Source organism: Typopeltis vanoorti, chromosome 12 (assembly GCF_054136105.1).
Source record: "Typopeltis vanoorti isolate ZY-2024b chromosome 12, IOZ_Tvanoo_1.0, whole genome shotgun sequence".
NCBI lineage: Eukaryota > Metazoa > Arthropoda > Arachnida > Uropygi > Thelyphonidae > Typopeltis > Typopeltis vanoorti.
The window spans coordinates 53,838,697-53,863,751 of record NC_143560.1 but is presented as its reverse complement, the minus strand read 5'-3'; the positions used below and the strand labels follow the sequence as shown (position 1 = coordinate 53,863,751).

The following is a 25,055-nucleotide window of genomic DNA, read 5'->3' as shown; positions in this document are numbered from 1 at the left end:
TCTGTAGAGGACAGTGTATGGTAAGGTGTTATTGAGCAATTGAAGCTCTAATCATGGCAGGAGGGTAACAGCAATATAGTCGTGCCTCAGTTAGAACTTCATTGGCTACAGCATTGCCATCCATTATCCATTACCCTCCAAGGGTATTGGATTTTGGATTGAATAAATCAGTCGCCGCATCTCACGGTCGATTGATTCATTCATCCCATGACCACACGGTCGAGTGATTCATCTCCTCTTTTAAATATACTAATATCTTTATTAATTTATGGTGAAATTTAAAAAAAGTCATTTTTTTTCTTTAGCCAGCATAAATATTATAAAATATAAACTAAAATATAAATGTAAATTCAATTTCAATATAATTTTATAAAAATTAAAATTTTAAATTAATTAAAAAATACATTTCAAAAATTTGAATTTGACTGAGTTCATTGCAACGATGAATATTTTTAAAGCACGCACTCGAAGCAAATTTAATATTTCTGGAATCGATGCAAAACTTGTAATAACGAAATCAAGATAGTTAAGTTGATGCTCGTGGTTATTACTATTAATGATAGCACGTATAAAATAAACGCAGAAGTTTTTACTCTACGAACATTTAACAAATTATTTTATTTAAGACTTATTTTTATACAGGATTGGATAACAAAAAAGTAATAAAGAATAATACGGCATAATTCAATAATGCATATTCCTGTTTAAGGCAAACGATAAAATTGATTATTTGAAATGTATTTTTAAATTAACTTAAAATTTTAATTTTTATATAAAATAACATTGAAATTGAATTTAAATTTAAAATTTATTTATATTTCCTAATATTCAAATAGAGTAAAAGAAAAAACACTACTTTTTAAATTTCACCATAAATTAATAAAGATATTAAAATATTTAAGAGATTAAAATAACACTAAAGTGTCAAAAGTCCTTTTTAGGACTTTCAGGTAACAAATGGCAATGCTGTAGCCAATGAAGTTTTAACTGAGGCTCGGCTATTGCAGTTACCCAGCCATGACTAGCTTTTTAGCTAAATAACATCTCATCCACACAGATTTACTTCGTTCAGATGACGGGATAAAGAGTCAAGGACTCAGTCCATCGCCCAGTTCTTTTAAGAACTAAGCTGTCAATAGAAGCTTGCTTTTTTCGGCAGACTTCTTGTTCAAATATTCTGGTAAATAAACGTATAAATAAACGTATGATACATATGAAAACTTAATACAAAAAGTCCAATCGCTAGGTCAAATTCGGCTATATTTATTTGTTATATTGTGGCGCCAACTAACATTGTTTTGAAATGTTTTAAAGGTCACTGCGTATATCAGGAATTAGGCAAAACAACCACTTGAGATCAACTGACTAACTGTGACTACAGTATTACTCTATTAGAAAGATTCGTGTGTAATGAAGCAGAGAATAGTGTGGTGTTGGTTTGGATACTGTTAATGCGATTTTAGAGGTTTAGGAAGAAAAGAAAAATATGGGCGAAAAATGAAAACTACACTTACTCAAGATAGTTTACTAGTTAGGAAAATCAAAATGAATCCAAGATTGTTTGATGTAGACTTAAATCGAGACTTGGCAGCTAGTGGGATTAATGCTTTTGACATGACAGTCCGTAGAAGATTGCCCACAGACCAAAAACGAAACAACTGTTGATGAAGGCTATGTAGAAAAAGCAGCTCCAATGAGCAAAAGTGTACAAAGATTGGACTGTTGAAAAGTGGAAGAAATTTCTATTCTTGGATGAGAGTCTTTTCTTTCTCCATGGAATGCGAGTACCCTATGTTCACAAATCAGCGGCTGAAAAGATTTCTCCCACCTACTTTCAGCAAGCTTCTCCTAAAAAGGTGTTTTGGGGGTTGTTTTACACATGATGGTCCAGGATCACTTCTGTTTGTTGACGGTGTGATGAAAAGCGACCAATACATCAAAAATATAGAAGGAAGTGGTCTCACAGATCCAAAAAGACAAATCTTCTAACAATATCTCGCTCCATGCTGCACTTCGGAAAAAGTGAAAGAGTTCCTCAAAATTCACAACGTCCAATTGCTTCAGTGGCCAGGTAGCTCTCCTGGCATTAACTCAATAGAAAATTTGTGGGCCATAGTGAAAAGAGATTTGGAAGATTAAATTGTGATACAAACGATAACTTAATCCAATCCATTATAAAAGTATGGTTTCGAGATGCAGAAATAAGAAAAATGTGTTCTGAGTTGGTAGAGCCCATGCCTAAGCGAATTATTGAACTTATTAGGAACGCAGCAGCACAAATAAATTATTAGGTAAAGTTGAAGTTTATTTTGCACTTATTTTCTTGCGAAATGAAAAATTTTCTTTAAAATGTGAGTACTCAGATTAATTTGTTCGCTACTGTATTTTTCTCTCCCGCTCTCCTCCATGTAGACGATGGGTTCGAATCCCACACTGATTAATGTCTTTCATCGTCCGGTGTGACGCTACTCTGCTTATACGAGGCTTGAAGTGGCTTGGGAAAATTCTGTGATTGGTTTTTCGGAAATCGATTTGTACATGTTTAACTTTGGTTTTTGTACGATCTACTATTAAATTGTACGATTAAACATGTACGATTTGTACATGCTTAACTTAGTAGCTTACAGAAAGTGGACACGCATTTGACAAATACAGGATACCCTTCCATAAAGTTAGTTGCCTAATATGAAATCTGAGCATCCCAGTACCTGCAGACAAATTTGTAAACTGGATAAAACAGATCCAGCCTGACTAAAACCGTACTCAAACAAGGGGCGTCCTTTGAAGGGGTGTTGGATTACAGGCATTGATGAAGATTTGAAATAACTTTGCAATTTCTTTCCACTGCATTTTACAGCGAACGAATTTTCTTTTTGTTAGATTAATCTATATTAACATACTAAGCATCATCCTATTTCTAGGTGCTTTCTAGCGAATGATTTGTTTCTTCCAATCATATATTTCTCTCGGAAGCGAGGAATGATGAGTTGCAAACTATAGCCTGTTCACACAGTCGAAGAAGTGTATAGAAACAAAGCCCGTGGCACCAATCACAAGCAACGCAAAAAATTCTCCATTTTCATTGGGTGACGTACCAGCTCCTCGCGAAAATAAAAGAAGCAAACTCACATCACTGCAATTGCAAGTGTCTCAGTTTAACTCGCATTTCCGTGAAAGAATAATTTAGTTTTCTTCATTTTTCAGGTAGTATTAACAGACGTTCACGTTTAATAAAAGATGTGAACACTAATACAGTTCAAGAAACAGGTTTTCGACCAGTTACTTGCAGCTCACTTCTAAACACCCAAATAGGAAGTACGCAGATCCATAGCTTTACAAGACAAGATCAGCAGTTATAAGAAGATCCAAACAAAATTTCTAAAAGGCAAGATTTTAATAAACACACAAAAGTGTCTTCAAACAGGGGTTCATCCCTTATTTTCTTATGCTCCGAGACTTGAACTCCAAAGTAAAGTTAGGGGATAGAGATCTCTTAAGGGTCACTTTAAAGCCATTTCTTTTGCGATCTTCCTCAATTAGGAGGCCCTTCGTACCCTAGGTCGTGTGATCAGTAGCGCGGAACCTTGCAACTGCTGTTATAGCCTGTCTTTATTTTCTCGTCAAGAGTCCCGTGGCATTGTTAGTTGCCGTAGCATTCTCTGTGTACGTGTTACCAAGGGACGTACAACGGAAGTCACTTCCCATTGCTCCTTTTTTTTTTTGGACAAATAATTACTTGTAATGGAGAAAGTTGCTGATGGGGGGGGGTAATTATGGAAGAGTAAAAAATATCGGTAACAGTGCTGTATATTGACTTTGACCCCAGTAACATCCCTTGAGACACTTCTGAATGCCTTTTTTTCTTTCAAGTTATTTTGCACCTTACGATTTATTTTCGTAAGTGAGTCTTTTTCTTTGTTTAATGTGATTTTCACGGCCTACATTAAGATCTTTTTGTTACTCAATACGTTTAGGAAACTCTTTTTAATTCCGAAATGTCACCAGAAAGTTGCGGGATCAGCTTATAACTCGCTTCGATTCTAAATCAGTGCACGAGTGAGACGACTGCTCTAACATGGCATAAAAAATTCCTGCTTAAGAACATTCCAGATGTTATTTCGAGAGAAAGAAATTCATGAATTTGTTCCCGGAACCTTTATCATTTCAGAATTTTGCAGACTTGATCGATATCAACACAAAGGAAACACGATTGCCTCCAGGGATAGTCCATATGTTTTCTGCAAATTCAAGTGTTTTGACTTCAATGGAGAGCATTCCCGAGTTAAACTTATTTACTAGACGTAAGCCATTGGCGATAATGTCGAAGCAAAAACAGCTTATAAAACTCTGTACTGTCTTACGATAATTCTTATATTAATATTAACATCATCATTGATAAACAAACTGCAGAGTACGAACTTACCTGAACGTCACGTGGCTTCTGGATATATTGCACATGCGCAATAACACTATTTCAGAAGTTAAGATCGTGAACACCCGCGACTGTCTATTTTTCAGAAACACTCGAGTTCTTTTTATTTCTCCCCAAATATTCTTCTCAACTTGAAATCTTGTTTTCAAGCTCGTCATAACATTCTTATAATCTCCACAGGAGGCGAAGAGAATATCGCTCAAAGGGAAAGACTGAAGAACGAACCACACAATTAACAAAAATCTCCTCCTACGTCACTTGTTCATTCCTGATGTGTTGCCTTTCCCCAAGTAGATGGAAATGAATAAAGCATAATTGCCATTTCACGGGAAGTCGTGGCATCAATTTGTTGACTGACGGTTAGAACAGCAACCCCAGAAATTAAATCTTTAAGGCCAGATATTATGTCTGTAAATTGCGTGTGTTCTTCTGGTCGGTTTAACTGTTTGAGAGACAGGGGAAAAAAGAGTTTCAAGTAAGATAATCCTCCATTTCTGTATGAGACTGAATTGCGCACCTTCATTTGAAAAGTCGTTTCGAATTTCTTTCATGTTGTGTTGTGATATCCTAGCGATTGTGCTACGTAGGGGACTGCATGAATTAGGAAAACCAGTTCTAGTTTCAGGATCATACCCCCCCCCCCCTCCACACACATACACATGTTTGGTGTAACAACCACCGATGATGCGGGAAGCCTCACGTAACTAGTCCGTGTTTGATCTCCAGAGAACAGATTTTAGCTTCTGACTTAACTAAGTCGTAAACCAAAATAGCATTATCACTTTCTGCAGTCAGAAATTTATAACGTAATTAACTTCTTGCCGGAAAAGACTGACTTCCATTTTTCCTTCCCGTTTCAAAGCTATCTATAATTTTTAGCGTTTTATCTTTCACCCCAAAAATAACAAATAAGGAACCTTGCCAAGTTCAGGTTTGTATTCTGATAGGAAAGTGTCCTCTGACGATCTTTCATGGCATCGCTCCACCTTCCAAATGACGTTAGTCAGTTATATCATCAACTGTAATTAATTTAATCACCCATTTCGCTCGTCGGAGCATGATCTCTAGCAACACTACTGAACTAAAGCATCACTTGCCTGTTGAACTCACGGCATTTGACGGTGAAATATCGCGAGTTCATCTTCACCAGGTGTACCATCACTTTGCTACTTGGAGTAGTCGATTCTATTCCCGCTCTGAGGAGTTGAAACAATAATGGATTTGACTGTCACAAAAAGGCTTCGTAATTACACACAAACCGTGAAGGGTTGACGAACATTCACACATTATAATTAACGATGAAAAAAAAAAACTTCTCCGATGGGTGGATTAAAGACAATTTAATAAAAGGGAAAGGGCGTAGAGGTTCCAAAGGATTGCTAATTTGTTAAGGAGCACGAGGCTACACACCCTAACGGAAGACCTTGTGTTACGTAATAAGCGCTCTTGTTCGAAAATAAGAACAACAACAAAAAAAAAAGACCTTTAGTGTGGGTTGACAGTGAAATGTCCACTTATGAAAATAGTGGGCGGGAGTCGCTTCGGAGGCGATTCGCAGTGAACGCCTCGCTTTCTGTAGCCTACAAAAATGCTCCGACAGAAAATATGTAAGACATACACTGCAATGTCTTTTGAATAAAGCAGTCATTGTGTTCGCATTTTAGTTGAGACTTACTCTAAAGATGTTTTCAAACCCTACTGTCAATTAACGATGTGTTCGAGAGGGGAAAACCTCTTTTAAAATAAAAACCAACCACATTCATCTTTACGTATACAAGTGTGACAGAAATCGCTCTTGTCCAAAGCTATCAGACTCGGCATAGCCCCTTCTTAAACACTGGAATTGTGGGAAGAACTTCGGATGGTTTGAAACCAAGATTTACTCTTTTTGTTCGCAAGCATCTACTTTCCAAGAACATAGTCGAGTCAATCATCTAGTGGAACTTTTCTTCCTCTTACCACCCAATTTAAAATCTCCTAATGCTATTTCATCTCTCCACGCCATCTAGTGTGACAACAGAAGACAGTACCAGCACTTGTCGTACTCTACCACTTACACTGTCCTACCTACCTCAAACTACACCAAATGTTCTACTTTAACCAACTGTGAAACATTTTAATTCCCAAAGGTGTGCTTCTAACTTCCCAAGTAGGTCACCTCATTTCTTTTCACATTCTTTGAGAATTCCATTTTTTTTTTTTTTTTTTAACGAAAAGCCATTCAATTTTTCTGTATTCTTACTGCAGAAAAAAAAATTCCAGTCTTTTTACAAGTAGAAGGCGACCTTATTTTGCCTCGTTTTACGTCCATTGTGTAAGTGAAGGGCGACGAAAGGTCCTCTGAGACTGGGCGTCAGTTACATCGGAGGGGAGTTGGAGGGTTGGTTTCCTAAAGTATCAATTTAATTCCGACGTAGAATAGTGTATGGGATTGTAAGAAAAGTATTGTCTCGTCTTTTCCACAAAATACGGCGTGTGTGTGTGTGTCAAAAAAGAAAAGCAAGACGAGGGGAGTGAGACTAAAGAAATAGATTTTTAGTGACGGATATTTTGCGTGGGAGGATGCTGCAAAGTGCTGACACTTTAAGTAATTATCCCTGACGGCTAAGTGAGGAAACCAGAAAGTGAAGCCAAGAGATCTTATTAACCTTCCGGCGTTCTTCGTACGGACGGTAAACATATTAACAGATAAATTTCACCGTCCTAGAAAAACATTGCTCACATTTCAAACCGTAGTCGTTAACACATGTCAGCAACCAGCCAGGTCAAATAAACAACCCTAGAGCGCACCACAAAGTCATTTTCGCGTTGTCTGGCTTCACTCTCAGGACTATCCAATGATCGCATTATAATGGCATAGCAGAGGGGGAAAAAAAAGAAAGAGGGAAGGAAAAAATGCACACAGTATCATTCGGTGAAGATGTCTGACACCACCAATTCCCTTTTCTGTTAGGATATTTCTCAAATGCAAAGTGTAAGAAAGCACAATTCTGGTCGTAGTGATTGAAAATAATGTCAATAAAATATCTTTAACCCAGAGGAGGTGAAGTTTGGAGATTTATTCGGGGAAAGTGTAGTTGAGATGGGCTAGTTGTAATTATTCTCACCAAAACCGCAGTCTTTTAAGTGAGTGTGTTCGCCGGCTGGTTTGACTATTTTGTTGAATGAAAAACATACGTTTTTCAGAGAAGAAAATTCTGCTGATTCGTATGAGACCGGATAACTCACAATCAGCTGAAAAGAGCGGGATTCGAACCCCCATTTTTCCCTAGAAGAGATGGAATGATAGGGATTCGAATGTCGAAGCGTTCTTTGTACTACACAAAGATGGGTGGACACGCTACTGATGAGTTCTATTGTGTGCTGTGCTAATCATAATTGTAATCCCATTCTCAGCTCACGTTATGATCGGTAAAAACGTGCATTAATTTTGTTTATTGATGAACATCCTCTCTTCTCATTGTTATTCACTCCCCTTTAGTCAGGCAACAGATTATGTTCGCGATCCCTACTCGTTCTCTTACCTGATTCTGGTACCGCAGACTGACTTGCATAATGAAAAGCACTCTTTGGAAGTTGCACGACCCTTTGACCATTTTTGTGTTTGTCGACAATGTTTCGCTGGTGAGAAGACGCTGAACAAAAGATGTTTTGTTTCACAGCGTTTGACTACTGGTGGACGTTTCCATTGATGTTCGGCGATTTTCTCTACTTAATCACACGTCAAGGAAAAGAGCTCAAGGTCGACTTTTAAAACAAAACTAGACTGCTAAGACCGATGGTGTAACGAAAGATTATACCTCGTTCCGTCAACCAGAACGTTCGACGTTGCTTCCTTATGGGTCCTCAAGTGGACACACTCGAATGACGGAACTGCTTCTTAATCGAATCCGGAGAACCTTCCATGAGTCTGAATCATGTTATGCTTAAAAGGAAATTGTATCACGTGATTGTCGTACAAATAGTCTTTTTTTTATTATCCCTCCTCCTTAATGAAAACAAAGAGCACTTTATCAGAAACCAACAGATATGCCCACAACATAACATTATGTATTGCGAATGGAAAATGAACCCGAAAGAGAGATATTTCTTCCTTCTTTCAGTTGAGTATAACGGACATGTAAACGTCGAGGTATCAGAATCGTAATCAGCTGTGTAGCACAGCTAAACTTTGGTGCGATGATTTTATATACTGATTATCGTTATAGTTTCCAGGAACAGGCAAAACAAGTGGATTTAATTTTCATTTTAAACTTGAAGAATACCGTTGGGATTTTTGATGTGTCCGTTGATGGGGAAACAGGTGCTGATTGACGATACAGATGACATCGGCAATTGTGCAGTTAACGACGAATTTGTAAAACAGCTTTTGGATTTCGTTCTGTTCTACATTTACGAGCTGTCCGAATCATTCGCTAATTAATTTTATACTCACGCACAGAACTAAGCAATGGCAACCCTTGGTCCATCATGACTTCAGAGGAGGACCATGTGTAACTTTGTCCATCATGACTTTTAGAGGCGCAACCTTCCTGTTTCACATGTTGCCATAACAGAGAATCAACAGCTTGCACACCACATCGATACGGGAACAAGTCAAATTGTAATAAGGATCCGAAGACCACAGAGATAACTACACTTTTAGCTTACTCGTTGGCTGCATAGGATTGACGCATTGCTTCTCTGACCAGTTGACTGTTCCTTAATCTGTTTTCGATGAGGTATTCGTTTCCTGCACAGTAAAATCATCGTATTGAATTAGATGCGCAGAGAAAGTGGTTTGATAGACAAAGAGAGCGCATGTTGCGGATTAAATATAAGGCAATTACGTGAACCGCTAATAGATAGATAGAGTGTAGGAATTTTATCATCGATTAGCAGCTTATACATTAATAGAACTTCTGTAATTAAGGTATAAGAAAGGATCCATGTGGAACGACAATACAAACCAACTTCATGAAATCAGAAATAACATGGCGAATTTTCAGTTAATTAATAAAAAAATAAATATTTTAATTTTGTATGCGATTTTCAAGCCGCTTGGATAGAAAAATCTTCTTAAACTCCGAAGTAAAGGAAACACCATACACAAGTATAAATATTTTTCTTATTAGTAAAGAAAGCAGCAAAAGTGACTTTTTTATGTCACCAGATTCCCAGATAAGCCACCGTCTGCAGCGAAATCTTGTAATGTTTACAACATTCGTCGCAAAATCCTTCAAGGTCACCTAATATGTCTCTAGCGGCACAGCTGTTCGGGTTTGTCTTGCAGCAAATACCTTCGAGATTTATGACGACTTTTCACGCTTTGTAGAAAAATCCTAACCAAGCGATGGTCTAAAACTTTAGACTGCGTTTTAAGAAATGATCGTCAATCACAACAATAGTTCACGTGCTATGATTGGACACAAATCTAAGTTTTCCAACTAGGAAGCAGCACCTAATCCACACCTCAGCAACAATAACATTTGCTGCTCTTGTAGTTCCTTTTTCATTCTGTATTTTAACTACCACTTGCTTAATTAAAGGAGAAGTCATGGTCCGGAAAACGACAGCACAGTCGTTTAGTTCCGATGTTTTTAATAAATGTTTCCGGAAGTCGAAATTTGGTTGATGGATGACTGGTGTATCCCAGTTACACTAAACGCTGCTCAGACAGAGCTCATGACATTAATAACGTACACATTTTGTAATGAATTTGGACCACTAAGTTGGGTAGACAATCAAAGATTTTACCTGACTATCAGATGGACAAATAGTCCATCTGATAGTCAGGTAAAATCTCTTAGGTTCTATTGAACAGAATGATCAAATAAATTCATTTCGTGTTACGCACCCTCCCTAGAGACACAAAGTCGGCAGAGGAGGAATCTGGTACTCACCTGCAGCCATCTGAATTAGTCCGAGGACTCTCGCCGTCGAAGATGTTAAGACATCCGAAACGCAGCACGAAGCCAGGACGGTAAAGGCTACCAGAAATGAGGTAGCAGCTCCCAACCCTACGGTTACCGTGACGACTTGCCATGAGACACTGGGGATGTCGGCGAAGGTAGTGTATCGACCGCATTCGTATACCATCTCCAACTGACCGTCCTCAGTCACTCGAGGGTAATTGCATCGTCGGAAGGAGCCAAAGGTCACTTCGGTGATATTGGTCAAGGATCCCCTCATCCAGAAGGGGAAATAGAAACCCACGGAGTTCATAACAGACGCCACAAGAGAGAAAAAGGCCCAAAAGGCCCCCGCAGCTGTAATCCGACAAGGCATGATGGGAGAGGGATGAGGTGTGTGCGTGCGTGCGTGTGTGTGTGTGGTTTGCTAGAGAACAGTCGAACCGCACTCTCCGACGAGGTCACCAGACGAGGAGAGACACTTCACTCCCAAAGCGTCTTCCACGGTCGTACTATAGCGTTGCATGCGAACCCAACACAAAGCGTCGTTGTTCACTTCGAATGGCAGCACTCATATCCGACAGAACATTCCTGTTTTCGGCAGGGTGGTCACGCAACTACTTTTCAAAAACGTTAAAGCCGATCTGGCGAGGTCATGGAAGAATTCCGCACGCACGCACACACACACACACACACACACACATACGATGGCGCCGAACGAGGAAAACAAATTCCTCCACACTGACAGGACAATCGAGCCGTCGGAGTTAGGCAGTTGCACGTGTGGTCAAGACGACGCAGACTTCACGAAGAACCCCCCGCACGCTCGCTGCGAGCCATCAAAGCCACACGCGGCTCGAGTGCTTCTCGCGTGAGCACGTTGAGTGTCAAACTGAAACGAAACAAAACAAAAAACCAAACACGCGGACGATGCACACAGCGCTGCCCTTGACAACCCTCGGTGTATCGCGCACCTCACTCGACAGAGTGCCGTCTGTTTCTGCAGCTTAGACCCGAGGCCGCTCTTTTCTCAAGAACCACGTGATCCAAATAACGACGGCAGCGCCACCATCGGCTAGGAAGGAAACTCGATGGATAAGTGCTTCTATAATGGACGACGTAGCACTCGAAAGATTGACCCGAATTGTGCTGTCGGTGGGAACCAAGTACGGGGGGTGAGATTGAAACACACTTCGGACGAGACGGCTGTCCTTTCGCTTCGTCGGATCGGGAAATGCGAATCGAAAATGTCCCGGTTTAGCGTAAAATCGCTCTCTGTAGTCGTTAGAACGGGGATGGTTGACGGGAAGCGAACATCTCCGAGCTCTAACAATCGCACGGGACAGTCAGAGCGGTTCTTCGATACGTCTTGACCGCTGTTGCACGTTGCGATGACGTGTCTGCCGCGTCCGAACGGTTACGACTGTTTCTTTCTCCGTTCTGTCAACGAAGCAAAATTACGCGCCCACCCCCCACCTTTCTGTCTCGCGCTTGCCTCCTGACGACTGTCAGTTTCGGCGAAATATGCTTCATCAGCGGGCCTGTAGCTGACGTCGCTGGTTTTCGTGTCGCACTCAATGAATGAGTCTTTTCGGCTCGCCAAGAGGTGCGTTTCTCGGCTCTGTCACGCTGTCGTAAATGTTTGTGACAGCCGTAATCCTTTTCGAGTGTACACTCGCCTTCGTTTACATAGGAAACGATTCAAAGACGAATGCCATCGAGAGGAATTCAATTCGCTGACGTAATCAGACTCGACTGTTCGGAGATTCGATTAAAAAAAACGTCCAATCGCTCTCCCACTCGTTCTTGTCTCCCTTCTCAGAACGGGCATCGCCTTTTGTTCGTAGTCTTAAATACCTTGGAATAGCTTGATGAGAATATCACTTAGAGCGATCTCTCTCTCTCTCTCTCTCTGACTGAGAATTAAAGAACAGAAGAGTGGTTCTTCCAGAGTGCATCATAACGCCATCATTAGACATTACAATCGATGGAGATTACTTAATCCCTTATTATTATTATTATTATTATTATTATTATTATTATTATTATTAATTTCATAACCGCCTGTCCTGGTTTGTCACTCCGAGATCGTGGTTTCAGTTGAATTAAAAATTAAAAAGAAATATTTTAATCACGTTAAGAATCTTCACACAAAAAAGCAACAATTGGCGTAACACACATTCACATAGTTTGGGAAGTCTGGATTTTCAATTTTGAAAATCTTTCATAAATCACTCGAACTACGGGGAATGTCCGTATAAAAAAGAAATCTTTTCATTAAACCCGAGTATCTTATTCTCAGAACTTCTTTCTTTCCCCTTTAACATGGCCTCCGGTGTTTCTTTGACCGTGACGTCTCCACAATCAGATTCAAGCCGGCAAATAACCTCCTCTGAAAAACTGCCTCCAGCATCCATTGCACGCTCGAGCCATGATACTACGACTTTGGCTCTACTTCAAGGTCACCCGTAATTATAGTTCTCCCCCTCCAAGATTGGAAAAAGAGGGACTTGAATGCAAGGAGATGCCTACAGGTATCATTTTCTTTCCTGATATCGTTAGCCGTAAGCGCATTGGTAGACCAGAGAGTACGGACGGTTAGGTCATTGTGTGCACCATGAAAAAAAAAAAAAAAAAAGGAGAGAGCGGTTAATTCATTCCGTGAAACAGAGGTTGACACTGATTGTGTACGGTGGCATACAACCCATCATCACCCGAAACAAGAAACAAAACTCCACTCCATTAGATGAAAATTACGGCAACCAACAGAACAAACTGCATCCGAGACATCTCGTGTATGCAACACGTTATTTGATTCCATCAAGCGATCGAGCAACAAAATTTCACATTAGTTTAGGAGGTGTAAAAAAGGTCCTTTAGTAAATTCAAATACGCTGAGCATGTACAAACTATTTTTCCTATGAAGTAATCTTCACAAAATATTGTAGACTGTTTGTGGATATTCAAATTAAATCGATCAAGTGTGGAAGTATTTACCAAATAGAAAAATTCTTCTATTGGGAACATCACTAGGAGATGTTGAGGCAGAGAACAAGGCTCAGAACCACTGAGCCTTTTTCAGGGTGACGAGCCTCGATTAGTAAGACTGTAATAATTCCTGAAACTTCAGATGGCGCTAAAATGCAGTCATTACTTAAAGTTCATCCCTTCTTCTTCGGTGAAGTTAAAATATTCGATTTTCTGTAATATTTCAAGAAGCAACTCTTCCGGAAACGATTTGTTTATATTCACAATAAGACAAAGAAGAAAAATCTATTTGGAGAAACCAATTCTAAGAAAATACCCAACGATTTTAAAGAAGTAGTGAAAAGTGAACCATTTCCCAAGAGTTTGATTGAAATTTGTTGGGGATATCTCCGTCCATCAGTGACCATCAACTTCGATCTGTTTCGCATCGAACGCTCTTTCAAAAACAGGGAAAAAAGCGACTTTTTTTTTTTTTTTTTGCTTTGCATTATCTAAGGACGAAAAGAAAGAATGAATAAAGAGCAATGGCGGCACACGGGCTATTTGCATAATTGGCGTACTTGTGAGAAATGCTGCACTTAAATCCGCCTTCACAGAAACGTTCAAAATCGGGATCGAAGCCATTAACGCGTCTAGACACTGATCACGACCTTTGACCCTTACAAGAGAACGGATTATTACGAAAGGGGAGAGAGACAACAGTTTTGAGATAATGAGCATCCCTCTGAAACCATCTATTAGTAAGTTAAACAGCGCGGGATCTTCTCTCCCCCCCCCCCCGCCAGCAGACCTTCTTCACCTTTGTGTATCGAACGCCACGTGAGGGAACAGGAGACAAAAGCCGTTGCATTTTTATCCGAATGACGTCACACGGGTGTTCAAAAACCACAGCCGTGCTAGGCGAATTAGTCATTGTCGCCAACTCCCTTTCAAGAGGCTGCTGCTTAGTGCGGGGTCCTGTGAAAAGAACAAGAATAAAAAGCTGGACTTTGTTGACGTATTGTTCCAGACCTTCACCCTGTAAAGAGAAGACGTTCACAAGGAAACCATCGAGGCCCACGTAACATCTTTTCTTGTGATTTACACTGGCCAGAAAACCCTTCAGACGCTTTCTATTTGGCAATCTGCCAGTCCCTTGTTGCAGTTCTTGTTGGAGCCCAAGTCTTTGTCCTGTAAAAATAATTTACAAGGTAGAGTAGGCTTTAGTTCCAGTTCTCCCGGATACATTAAAAAAATAAAGAAAAAAATAAAAAAAAAAGGCGACAACAGGCTCGCTGAACTTTACGGCGATCTGCTTGTGCGTAATTAACATGAGCTCTGCTCACCGGTATTAAAACCCTCCGGGGGACAATAGAACCCCATTTTTTCTTATTTAGAAAACCAATACACCATCCATGATGGTGTTCAGTTGGACCGAGATTGTTTGTGTTTGCAGGGTTCTTTCATGCGTCTATGAAAGACGACCGATAAATGAATATCTGTAACCCACGGGGGAGTTATTGTAAGGGCCATCTATTATCATTAGTAATCTGTAGCAAGCTGTAATGACCTGCTCAATTTTTTTTCTTTGCTGCCACCTGGGTAGAAATGTCGTGTTTAAAGTCTGGTTTTGCAACGAAGACAGAAATATGTCCACGAAAAAAATGGGGGGGGGGATTACGTAAATGTACTTATAGATCATTTTAAGGGGTTAATAAATTTTAATCATGACTAGTAGCAGTCATGATTAAAATGACTCTCGTGGCTTTTAAGGTATAGTTTTCGAGTTTTATGGATAAGGGTTTCGAATTCGAGTGTCTGCGAAACAAATTTGGCAACCGGTGTCCTCCCCGCTGATTTCAAACATTCGAGTTTCTTGCAGCTCTCTGTTTTCCGTGTTTAATGCGTACTTTTTTTTTTTTCAGATATAAATTTTATTCATTTCAACTGGCTATTCAGATTACTCTACAGCGACGAACTCTCCTAGGCTGTATCATGTCTGGCTAATTTGCATGTCGTGTGACACGAAAAATCTAAGTTCCTGAGAATAACCTACATATAAGGTAGGCAAATTTATCCTCGACTAAAATGTATTGACCGCAGCTACACCAACGCCATCTACAACCCACCACTACTAGTATTTTCACAGACAATCACAAACATCCATGCCCACGACGGGATTCGAACCCGCAGCCTCTTGACATTGGAGAGCGGATACGCTAACCACTCGGTCAGCCAGGCTGAGCAAAAAAGTTATTTTCCGGCGCCGGGAATCGAACCCGGGCCTCCTGGGTGAGAGCCAGGTATCCTAACCACTAGACCACGCCGGAATACAACACAGTTCTCATTCCATATAAATTTATTCAGCTGACTTCCTACCATACCACAGCTTTGCTAATTCTGTTGTCTATTTTCATACTGATTTGTGTGACCAACAAAAAAAATCAATAAACAGAGAATAAAATATATACAGACATAAAGACCTGGACGTCAGATAATTCACTCTTTAGGACGTTTAATTAATTTCTATTTATCGGCTCTTATTCTAAACAGACTATCAATATACTTAGAGAAGTTCAAGTATTCCCTGATCAGGTTTCTTTACTTGTTTGGATTATCTTCGTTTCTTATTAATAAGAATAGACTATTGAAGATTTTAGGACCAAATAAGTACACTATATAAGAAGCATAATTACCTTACAAAACAAGGATAACGTTTTTAATTTTTTTCACTAGAGGGCGCTTGTATCTTTGAATAAACAGCACGTTCTTATGACCTCGTGTAGTAACAAACTTGCAGTTTACAGTGACATCAAAGGGGGACATCCATAAAGTTTTTTTTTTTTTTTAATATATTACCGTGGGGGTGGGGGGGTGGCGCACGTGTGATGAATGAACAGAATCAGCAGTTATCATCTATTCTCCAGTAGCAAACCTCTAAGACTGATTTATAGCCGTGGGTCGATCCGCCTGCAGCTCTGTAGAATGCAAACGCGCAAGACAACTACGAATGACAAAGTTGGCCAGAAGTGCGCTTAGGAATTTGAGCTACGGACTTTTTTCGCGAACATTCCCGTATCACTCAGCTGCATGTGAATTTTGCAGAGACACATTTATAATTCATCGCCATGTTGCCAGTCTCCATTGCGTGTGTTTGTAGGGTGGAATTTGTTCGAGTTTGTTTATGAAAAATAGCAAAGTTTGGCTCTTTGACAGATCGAACGGTTCCAAGAGGATGTCAGAAGTGCTTCAACGTTCACTTGAGAATTAGGAATGCAGAACACGGAGGCCTTGTTAAAAACCAAAAAATGGAACAACATACGAGATACCTCAAACAAGACTAATATTGCGTCCAGTCACTTCTAGGTTCGTATTTGGTGGAGGAAGTCAAGAACTTGTATGTCATTGTGTGAAATGTCAACTGAAACGCATTTTTTTCCCCTTATTTTGTATTCACTTTACAAAATAAAGATTCCTCAAATGCTCGGTAGATGGCTCTGTATGCATTGCATTCAAAAATGCTAAACAGATATTCTAGAAATATTTATAAAAGTAAACATTATAATTTCATGTCTAACGTAATTCCTCAAATGTTCGGTAGATGGCTCTGCCTTTATTCGATTCTAAAACCTAATGAATGCACTAGATATTTGGCAATTAGATTAGGCTTAAATACTATTTCTAAATATTCCGTGCGTTTACACAAATATACTTTTATTTTGGATTTTATCGTCGTGCAACTACCATCCAATTGGTGGAGTTCTCTCCAGTGACTAAAACGCTTCTAAAATAGGACAGCGCGTACAAATATCGGGTTTATTGTACCCACCAGGGATTTTCCTCTCATTAGAAGCCAAGGATGACGCAAGTAGGGTGATGACAGCCGTAAAACTGAGAAATAGTCAACACAGTTTCAGTTAGTGCCGAACAGCGTAGCTGATAGTGAGTCAAGAGCCAAGTTTCCTATCCCACAGGAACAACAAACTAGTGTGCGTTGGCTGTCATTTGTTTGCTAAGTGCGCACTCTGGTGTTTGTGCGGTGAATAGCCATTGTTGGGAGTGCTTTGCCAACCGTTTAACAGAACAATGTTTAATGGGGTGTGAGCTATAAACAGAAGCAGATGTTGTACGAGCTCCCACTATATTTTTATAGACTCTGATGTGCTGTGCCTTTCCATTGCTCGAGGTGCAACGAGGTTTTGGAATTTGCTGTTTAGTGGTCGCTCCGAGGCTGTTTTAATAGGGGATACCAACGCCTACCAAACAATGTTTCATTGGCTGATTTAGCAGTAAGCCTTTCACGCATGAGTTACCACTTTCCTCTCCTATGTGCTCTTAACTAATCCGATACCTAATGGATGTCATAAAACATTACGACCTCACAATCTTAGATGGTCAAATAAAAATTTCTCCTTACGCCACAGAGTTCAACACCCTACTCTTAAGAAGGGATATTACTGTGAGAGTGATAGGTGCGACTTTTCGATGATATACTTCGGGAATGATCAAAGACAGTTTTACTGTTGATGCGTGTCCAATCCATAATTTTAATGAATACCCGGATTTTAGCTTCAAAAACAGATAGCTCGGCCCAGTAGCGCACTCAGGATTTAATCTTGGAGGGGGTCCGAGTTAGTAGACACACTACGCATCGCATACGACCTATGACTGATCATCTGCAATGATTGCTAATTCATAAGTAGTATAGAAATAGAAGACACAACACAACAGAAATAAAAAAAATGAATTTTAATTAGGAAAAGATTTTTGGAAAATTTTCTAGTTTTTTTTCCCTTTTTCTTTGGGGGGTAGGGCCCCTCTCCCCCCCCCCCTCTGGGTGCGCCACTGGTTCGACCCAAAAACATTTGATAGATTAAAAAACAGCAACATAAACTGATACTTAAAGTCCTTTGTTACCCAGGTCGTAAACAGATAACAAACTCAGTTCATATTCCAATTTCAAATACTCTGTTTCCTTGGCAACAGCCATTCTTGCAATTCATATAGTCAGCCGTAAGAATCGATATTACTTTCTTCAATCTTTCATGATTTTTTAAATCCCGAAACACCTTGCCAGTCTAGTTGGCCATGCGGTTAACCTACCTGCTCTGTCCACAGCTGTGGATTGCAATTTCTACAATAGACATGGATATTTGTGGGTGGGAGATGAATTTCATCGCTTGCTGTGTGATCCCCGCCTCGCTTATTGCGGATCTGAAGTAGTTTGGAAAAGTTCCATGACTGGTCTCGAGTACTAACACTAATGCATTATAAGCTATAAACTAACAGCCTTTCACAGGTAAATTCACATAAATAAAAATGAAAAATTCTTTGCAAGAGCACAATATCCATTGAAATCTTACATCGTCTTAGACAAGATTCGTTGATGCTGGCGATTTTGTCAGCAGTCGTATGCTTTCAGACATTCGCTTATTCTCCACACAAATGGCCTGTTTTTATGGCGTCCGTAGAAAAGCCATTCGCCGTATGAGAAGCAACGAAAAAGCCACTTTCCTAAGACAAGTTTCCTTCGCTCCAATTATTAAAATGTTTTCTTTCTTTTTCCTTCTCTCTCTCTCCCCGAAGATGCACGAAAAGAAAAAAAAAAAAAAAAAAACTTGAGCGCAGATAACTAAACCACAGCACGCCGAGTTCCTAACCATGTATTAAAATACATATTTGAAAACGTGTGGATATTTCATCCTATTATTAATATCGTATAGTATAAGTTAAACACAGCGCATGAAAGTTTTAGACTCTACCTTACGCACTCTCGTTCATTTAGAACTAGCTATCGAAATTTTTCCTATAGAGGAGTCATCATTACCAAGGCAACTGCATCCTTTCGGTTGCATCATGCACTGTGAGCCATATTATTACCTGGCAGGATTTCTCTTTCAGAAACGCTGGGATTTGTTTTTTATCCTGTAAAACAGACTGGAAAGTACACACCGTCTTTCTGTGTGTGTGCTTTTCAAACAACAGCATTTCAAACCGAATTTTAAACACGTTCGGAGTCCTACTGAAACTCAGGAGTTTCCGTGTGGGTTCTGACTTCTTTAAAATTATTCGCAACAATTTATAACAAAAAAATCTGCCCAGATGACAGTGATGAATCGGTTCATGACTTGGTATATTTCATCTTTCGGCATAGGTTACGCACCTTTCTAAAAAAAAAAAAAGAAGAAGAAGAAAAAAGAAACATGCATGGTCCACCATTGTCAACCACTTCGCTGATGATATAATATAATCAGTGAATTTCACAGTGTAACATACGAAAATAGGTCTAAGTTAGATCTATATAACTTAGACTCATCTTCGCTATGACAGCAAGGCTATTCGTTATTTGCATTCCCGATTTTTAAAAGACATAACTCCAATTTCCTGTGAACTTTGCATCCTTATTACTATAAAGAACTCTTTTATTGCCTAAAACGTTTATGGCGTTAATTTTTTTTCTGAGAGGAGTTTACATTTTTCCAAACGTTTATGAAGGTATCCTGCATGACATGTAAATATAAAGCATAGTGGAGAACCATTACAATGAGGGAGAAATGGATAGTGCGTGTGGATCACATTTATTTCATTATTAAAGATCGTGTGGATGAAGGACAATATACTTCCAGCAAAGATGTACGCTATATCAACTTGTTCCTACTTAAATCTTTATGCTGTTTTAATGTTTTTACGATACAAAACTCCCTGGAGGACTCAAGAAGTTAAACAAGCAGGTTAGATAAAAAAAAAAAGCATAAAAGAAGTTCCGGTAAGTAAGCCAGCTTGTGCCCTTAAAGAATATCGGGTAGGAGGAAATGCAAGGATGATCAGTTAATGCAAAACTAGATAAAACAAAATAAAAAAAGAGAATAGTCTACAAAGAATAGAAAAGGTGAATATCATGAAAACGAAAAATATTATGGGAGCCTACTTCTAGGACAAAATGTCTCAAAAAAGAATGAAACCTTATCGATGCAATACGAAAGCTAAAGATATTATGAATGGGTGGAAAAACTGAAAATGTATTAAATAAGATAATCAGAGCATATCCAAGAGAATGTAGTCATTATATGTACATTCTCGGTATTTCAATAGAGTTTAGAAAAGACCTTTGGAAATCTGAAATGCGAAAAGGCAGCTGCAAAGACCGGAAAAATTCAAATATGGAGAAATAAAAACTGTGCACACTACAGAATTCACAAGCCTCACGAGAAGTATGACTCTTACAGGAATGGTGATGGAGTTCTCCTTATGGCAATTAAAAAAAGAAACGGAATGAGAGCTAGTCCTATGGAGAAATTTCTCTACTAAGTATCTCGTATAAGACTTATGATGAAGAAAAATTGTAGAAGACAAAAAATTAAAGATTAACACAGGCTAAATACAATTTACGAAGACCATAGATTTACTGTTTAAAACGACATCATTCCAAAACGTGTATTGCAAATCCTTAGGTGTCTAAGGATTTGATCGGGAATGCGAATCCCAGAGCAGAGGACGTGAAAGATCCGAGAGAGATACGATACGGATGTAGCGTACTCCCCACACGGCGAAGCTCCTACCCGACGATAGGAGGTGGTTATCGACATAACGAATCTCAACAAAGGCTAAAAGAGTAATCCATAAAACTAGAGAATCGATAGCTGGCTGCACAACCATATCGACCAGGTCAATTGAGAAGAACACTCTAATGAAGAACGCGATCTTTTGTGAAGCCAGCAGAAACATCGAGAGAGTTTAATTGCTTGTTGACGGCCAACAAACCGAAACAAACTCCTCCAACAAGCGGGTCTGAATTTTGGAGTTGGTTTTGCGATTGAGTCGAGCGAAGTACTTGAAATTTAATACGCGTTTCGACGATATAAATCGGCTGATAGAAAACTAGGTCAGCAATTGTTATTCATTAACTAATTAAAATCAATCACACAGAAGAACGATTTTTATCTGTAAAGTGGTCATTTAACAAAGTTAGAACGAACTTATTACAGCTCGGCTCAGGTGTACTCAGGGATATTGTGCTCAGTGATACTCAGAGCTTGTTGACCTAATTCTTATTATACTGTAATAAGAATAAAATGGACCCCCCCTCCAAAAAAAAAAAAAAAACGATGAATATGCCAAGTATATTTCCTTACTTCGAGCAACTCGGTATTCCAAAACCACACTTTTTCTGAACGTTTTCACTGGAGATGACTTAAAGGTATATTTTAAATTCTCCGCGTGGCTAAAGACGGTCCTTTACCGAGGATTTCTTGTCAAATGGGTTGATACATTCTTTTCCTTACGGAGACAGCTCCAGAGCATTTTTCATCCTTCCGCTATGGAGAGGATATTCCTCAGAATGTAGACGCAAAGAATCGTTGATTGAGCCGTTAGGGAAGATACTTCCCAGGTTTTAAGCAGCTTGTCGACTATGCAAAAATATTATCGTAAGCATGTTTAAAAAAATAATTAAAAAAAACAGAGGTTTGTCTTGTGAGAAAGAAAATTACTTCGGTTTTGTCTACTAGCAAAGTTATTACGATGATTGATGAGGAAAGTCTGTTTAAATGAAATGAGCGAAGTGATTTGGAGGCAATGAAGGCTATTTTGGGAGGGGGGTCAACAGTGTTACGGGGATCTAAATAACGGCAAAAGCAGCTAAGGCTGTGAGACGAGTGTGTCATGTTTGTTAATGTATGTGTGTGTGTGATCAGTTCCTTTGTTTTGCGGGAGGTAAAAACCCTTCGATCTCCATATGGAAAGACAAATATCGTGAGCTACTCCATCGCTACTTCATTCCAATTTGAATAGAGTTAGGGACGATCATGTATATAGTCAAGTAGACAATGCGATCAACACACCCACCCACCCACCCACCCACCCACACACACACACTCCGAAAAAAAAATTATAACACCTACTTGACTTAAAAATGATTTGATGGCTGTTGCACGAAGGAACATTTATTTGTTAGCATTGGTCGTAAACAGTCAAAACTGACTGAGCAACTTACTAAAACACTCATTGAGGATTGTATAACAAAAAAATGGCACTAAACAGTGATTGAAAACGTCTGAGATGGACTCCTTGTTAGCTCCCATTGTTCAGACAGCACATGATACCAATAGCAGTTCTTCTCACCACTGAAAAAAAAGTGAAAAGGGAAAACGTGTATCGACTTTTCACTTTACGATATTGAAATTTATGAAAATATCCATTAATACGACGCTTTTGTCACGTATATACGCCGATGAAAACGTTCAAACCGTATGGGTCCGCTCACAAATTACCATCATGTTTTTTTATGGTTGCATTTGAAGTTTCTTTTGCATGTTAACGTGCATTTGACGGAATCTCTTACTTTTCTCCGACATTAATGGGATTGTTAAGAATCCGTTTTTTCGAATTATTTTTATTATTTACCAGGGTTTCCCAAATTGTGTTCCGAGGAAAGCGAATAAGTGTTCCGTGACGTCAGAGATCAAGCCGTGTATTTTTAAACATGGAAGGAATTCGGGAAAGCGAATACCGCTGTTTATGATCAGTCATAAAAATTGCCTGCAAGCCGATTACAACAATGGGTGGCATATCCTCTGTTCTCAAAACTGAACGAAGTAACATCTGTGTTGCAAATGTTAGTGACTAATCAGCAAGGAAGCATAAAGAAAATTTTTCCACTGAAATTGAAGATCAAGGTAGTCTGTATCCGGTTCTCAAATCTAGTAATACTTTCGCATTGTAGGGTAAAAGTTTCGAAACCGTAGTGCCGTGATTTTTTAAAAGTAATAGGACTGCAGATTTAAATTTTAATATGAATAAGAGACAAGGGGATTTGTTTAATTTTGGTGTTAAGAAATCTCTTATTGAAGGTGTTTGTTACGCAACAGATAGTGAGTCATCCCCATCCGGGCTACAAAGCGATCTCCAGGATGTACAAAAGGAAGGGAAAACTACCAGCACACAAGAGAAAAAGTCTGCATTCACTCGTAAGTACTTATAATATTACTATAAATTTTTGATCAGAATGGGATAGGTCAATGAAAATCAGCACAAATTAATTTAATGATGTTGGCCTGAGGAAACTACAATATATGCTACAAGATTTCATTAATCCAGTGATTGATGACTAATTTAAATGTAATTTTATATTTGTCAACATGCCACACCGTATTCACCAATACTCTTTATGATTATGCCATAATTAATTATTAATACGTTACAAAATAACCAAGGTGTTCCATGAAAATTTCAGGATTTGTGAAGTGTTCCATCGTAGGAATAATCTGGGAAACGCTGTATTATACCAAGGATTCGCTCTATGCGGGTACAACAGGTACACCGCTCTTCATCCCAGAATTCTTTTGACCTCGCGCGCATCCAACTGCACACCGCAGCCAGAGCTGACAGCGAAAAGCGTTTTGGCTTCGAAATCTCTCTTTAAATACTCCTTAATAATAACTAAATTAGACTTTTTAAGTTAAATTAGAATAGCTAATCTATTAACTATTACGATCTTAACTATTAACATCATAAGTGTAGAGGGGTATTGCGATGTACAATGAATACCTCCTATTGCATTTATTGCTTGTAAAAATGCATCGTCTATTATCTACCGATAATGAATGCTCACATCAGAATACGATTTCCAATACAAAGTTAGACGTCCAATGTGTTGTTCCCATACACAAGTCTCCATTTTGGGGGCCACCTTACGTTTATAATGTAATATATGTATAATTGCTAACATACGCAATTTATGTTGCTGTTCTTAGGTTGTGAACGAACCAAAATCCTGATCTAACTTGCTGATATTTCATCACGACAATCATCATAACAGACAAATTAAAAATGCATTCTTTTCTCTTCTGTCCCTCCGTCTGTTTTTGGAAAAGTCAGTTTTTAAGTGCAAAGTTTTGTATAATTCAAGCAACTTAGTTCTTTCTTTAATCATTTTCAGAGGTACACAATTTAAAATTAAGACGGATATTAAAATTACATTTTTTTTTTAATTAACAGACATCGAAAATTGTTTTTCGCGGTTGACGTGTGCCTTGAACGATTGCAAAGGCTGCCTGCCAATGTTACTCGTTTAATAAATGTATTCCCAGCAAGAAATTACATCAGAATTGTTTCTTAATAAATAAAAAAATAAATAAATAGAATTCTTTACATAAAAATGAAACTGTTTTTATAAGTCGCTTTTCAATTAAAAAAAAAAAGCACACACACACACACACAAAATACAAACTTTAAGAAAGTTAAAAAAGCTATTACTTCGAACAGAATAAACAAAAAAAGTAAAAAAAAAAAAAGTAAAACACACACACACACCCGTGGGTCGTCACTTCAAGTGCCAGCACGAGGCACTTGTGTTGGCCAGTGAAAGACTGGCCTTACAATACAGGCCGCTGTCACTTTGACAAGGTTTAGCTCCAACATGGCAGGAGAAAATACTCTCGAACGAAAGTGAAATAGAAAATAGCCATTCGCCGAGAGCATTTATTGGATGGGTTAACAGTAGCGATAATACAATGCCTCAGTGACCACGAGAGTAATACTTGAAGCACCACTGGTCCGCTCTCCCAACCATGCTACGCCAAATCCTAGAAGGTCGCACAAAGTTTGAATTATACGAGCTTGTTTCCCTGTTATCCAGAGCGTGAGAAATATAAACTTAATAAAAAAAATAATAAAAAAACACGACTATAACTGCCTTTCTGGATGCATGCATTTGAGTGCGTGTATTTATTTGAAATCATAGTGTGACAGGAAGGTGCACCAATAAA

At 38.9% G+C, this 25,055-nt stretch overlaps 1 protein-coding gene and 1 non-coding gene across 2 annotated transcripts in view; both read right to left on the bottom strand.

The window, feature by feature from the left end:
* The window catches only part of LOC150100796 (LHFPL tetraspan subfamily member 6 protein-like), a 60,571-nt gene extending 48,765 nt beyond the window's left edge, over window positions 1-11,806 (bottom strand). Inside the window, exon 1 of the mRNA XM_090401464.1 lies at window positions 10,315-11,806. Within this exon, the coding sequence (XP_090257590.1) occupies window positions 10,315-10,699 (385 nt within the window). The 5' untranslated portion in view covers window positions 10,700-11,806. The remainder of the gene's footprint in view (window positions 1-10,314) is intronic.
* Window positions 11,807-15,548: 3,742 nt separating this feature from the next.
* Window positions 15,549-15,620, bottom strand: TRNAE-CUC (transfer RNA glutamic acid (anticodon CUC)). The gene has a single exon. It is a non-coding gene; the product is annotated as a tRNA-Glu (tRNA).
* Window positions 15,621-25,055: the final 9,435 nt, after the last annotated feature.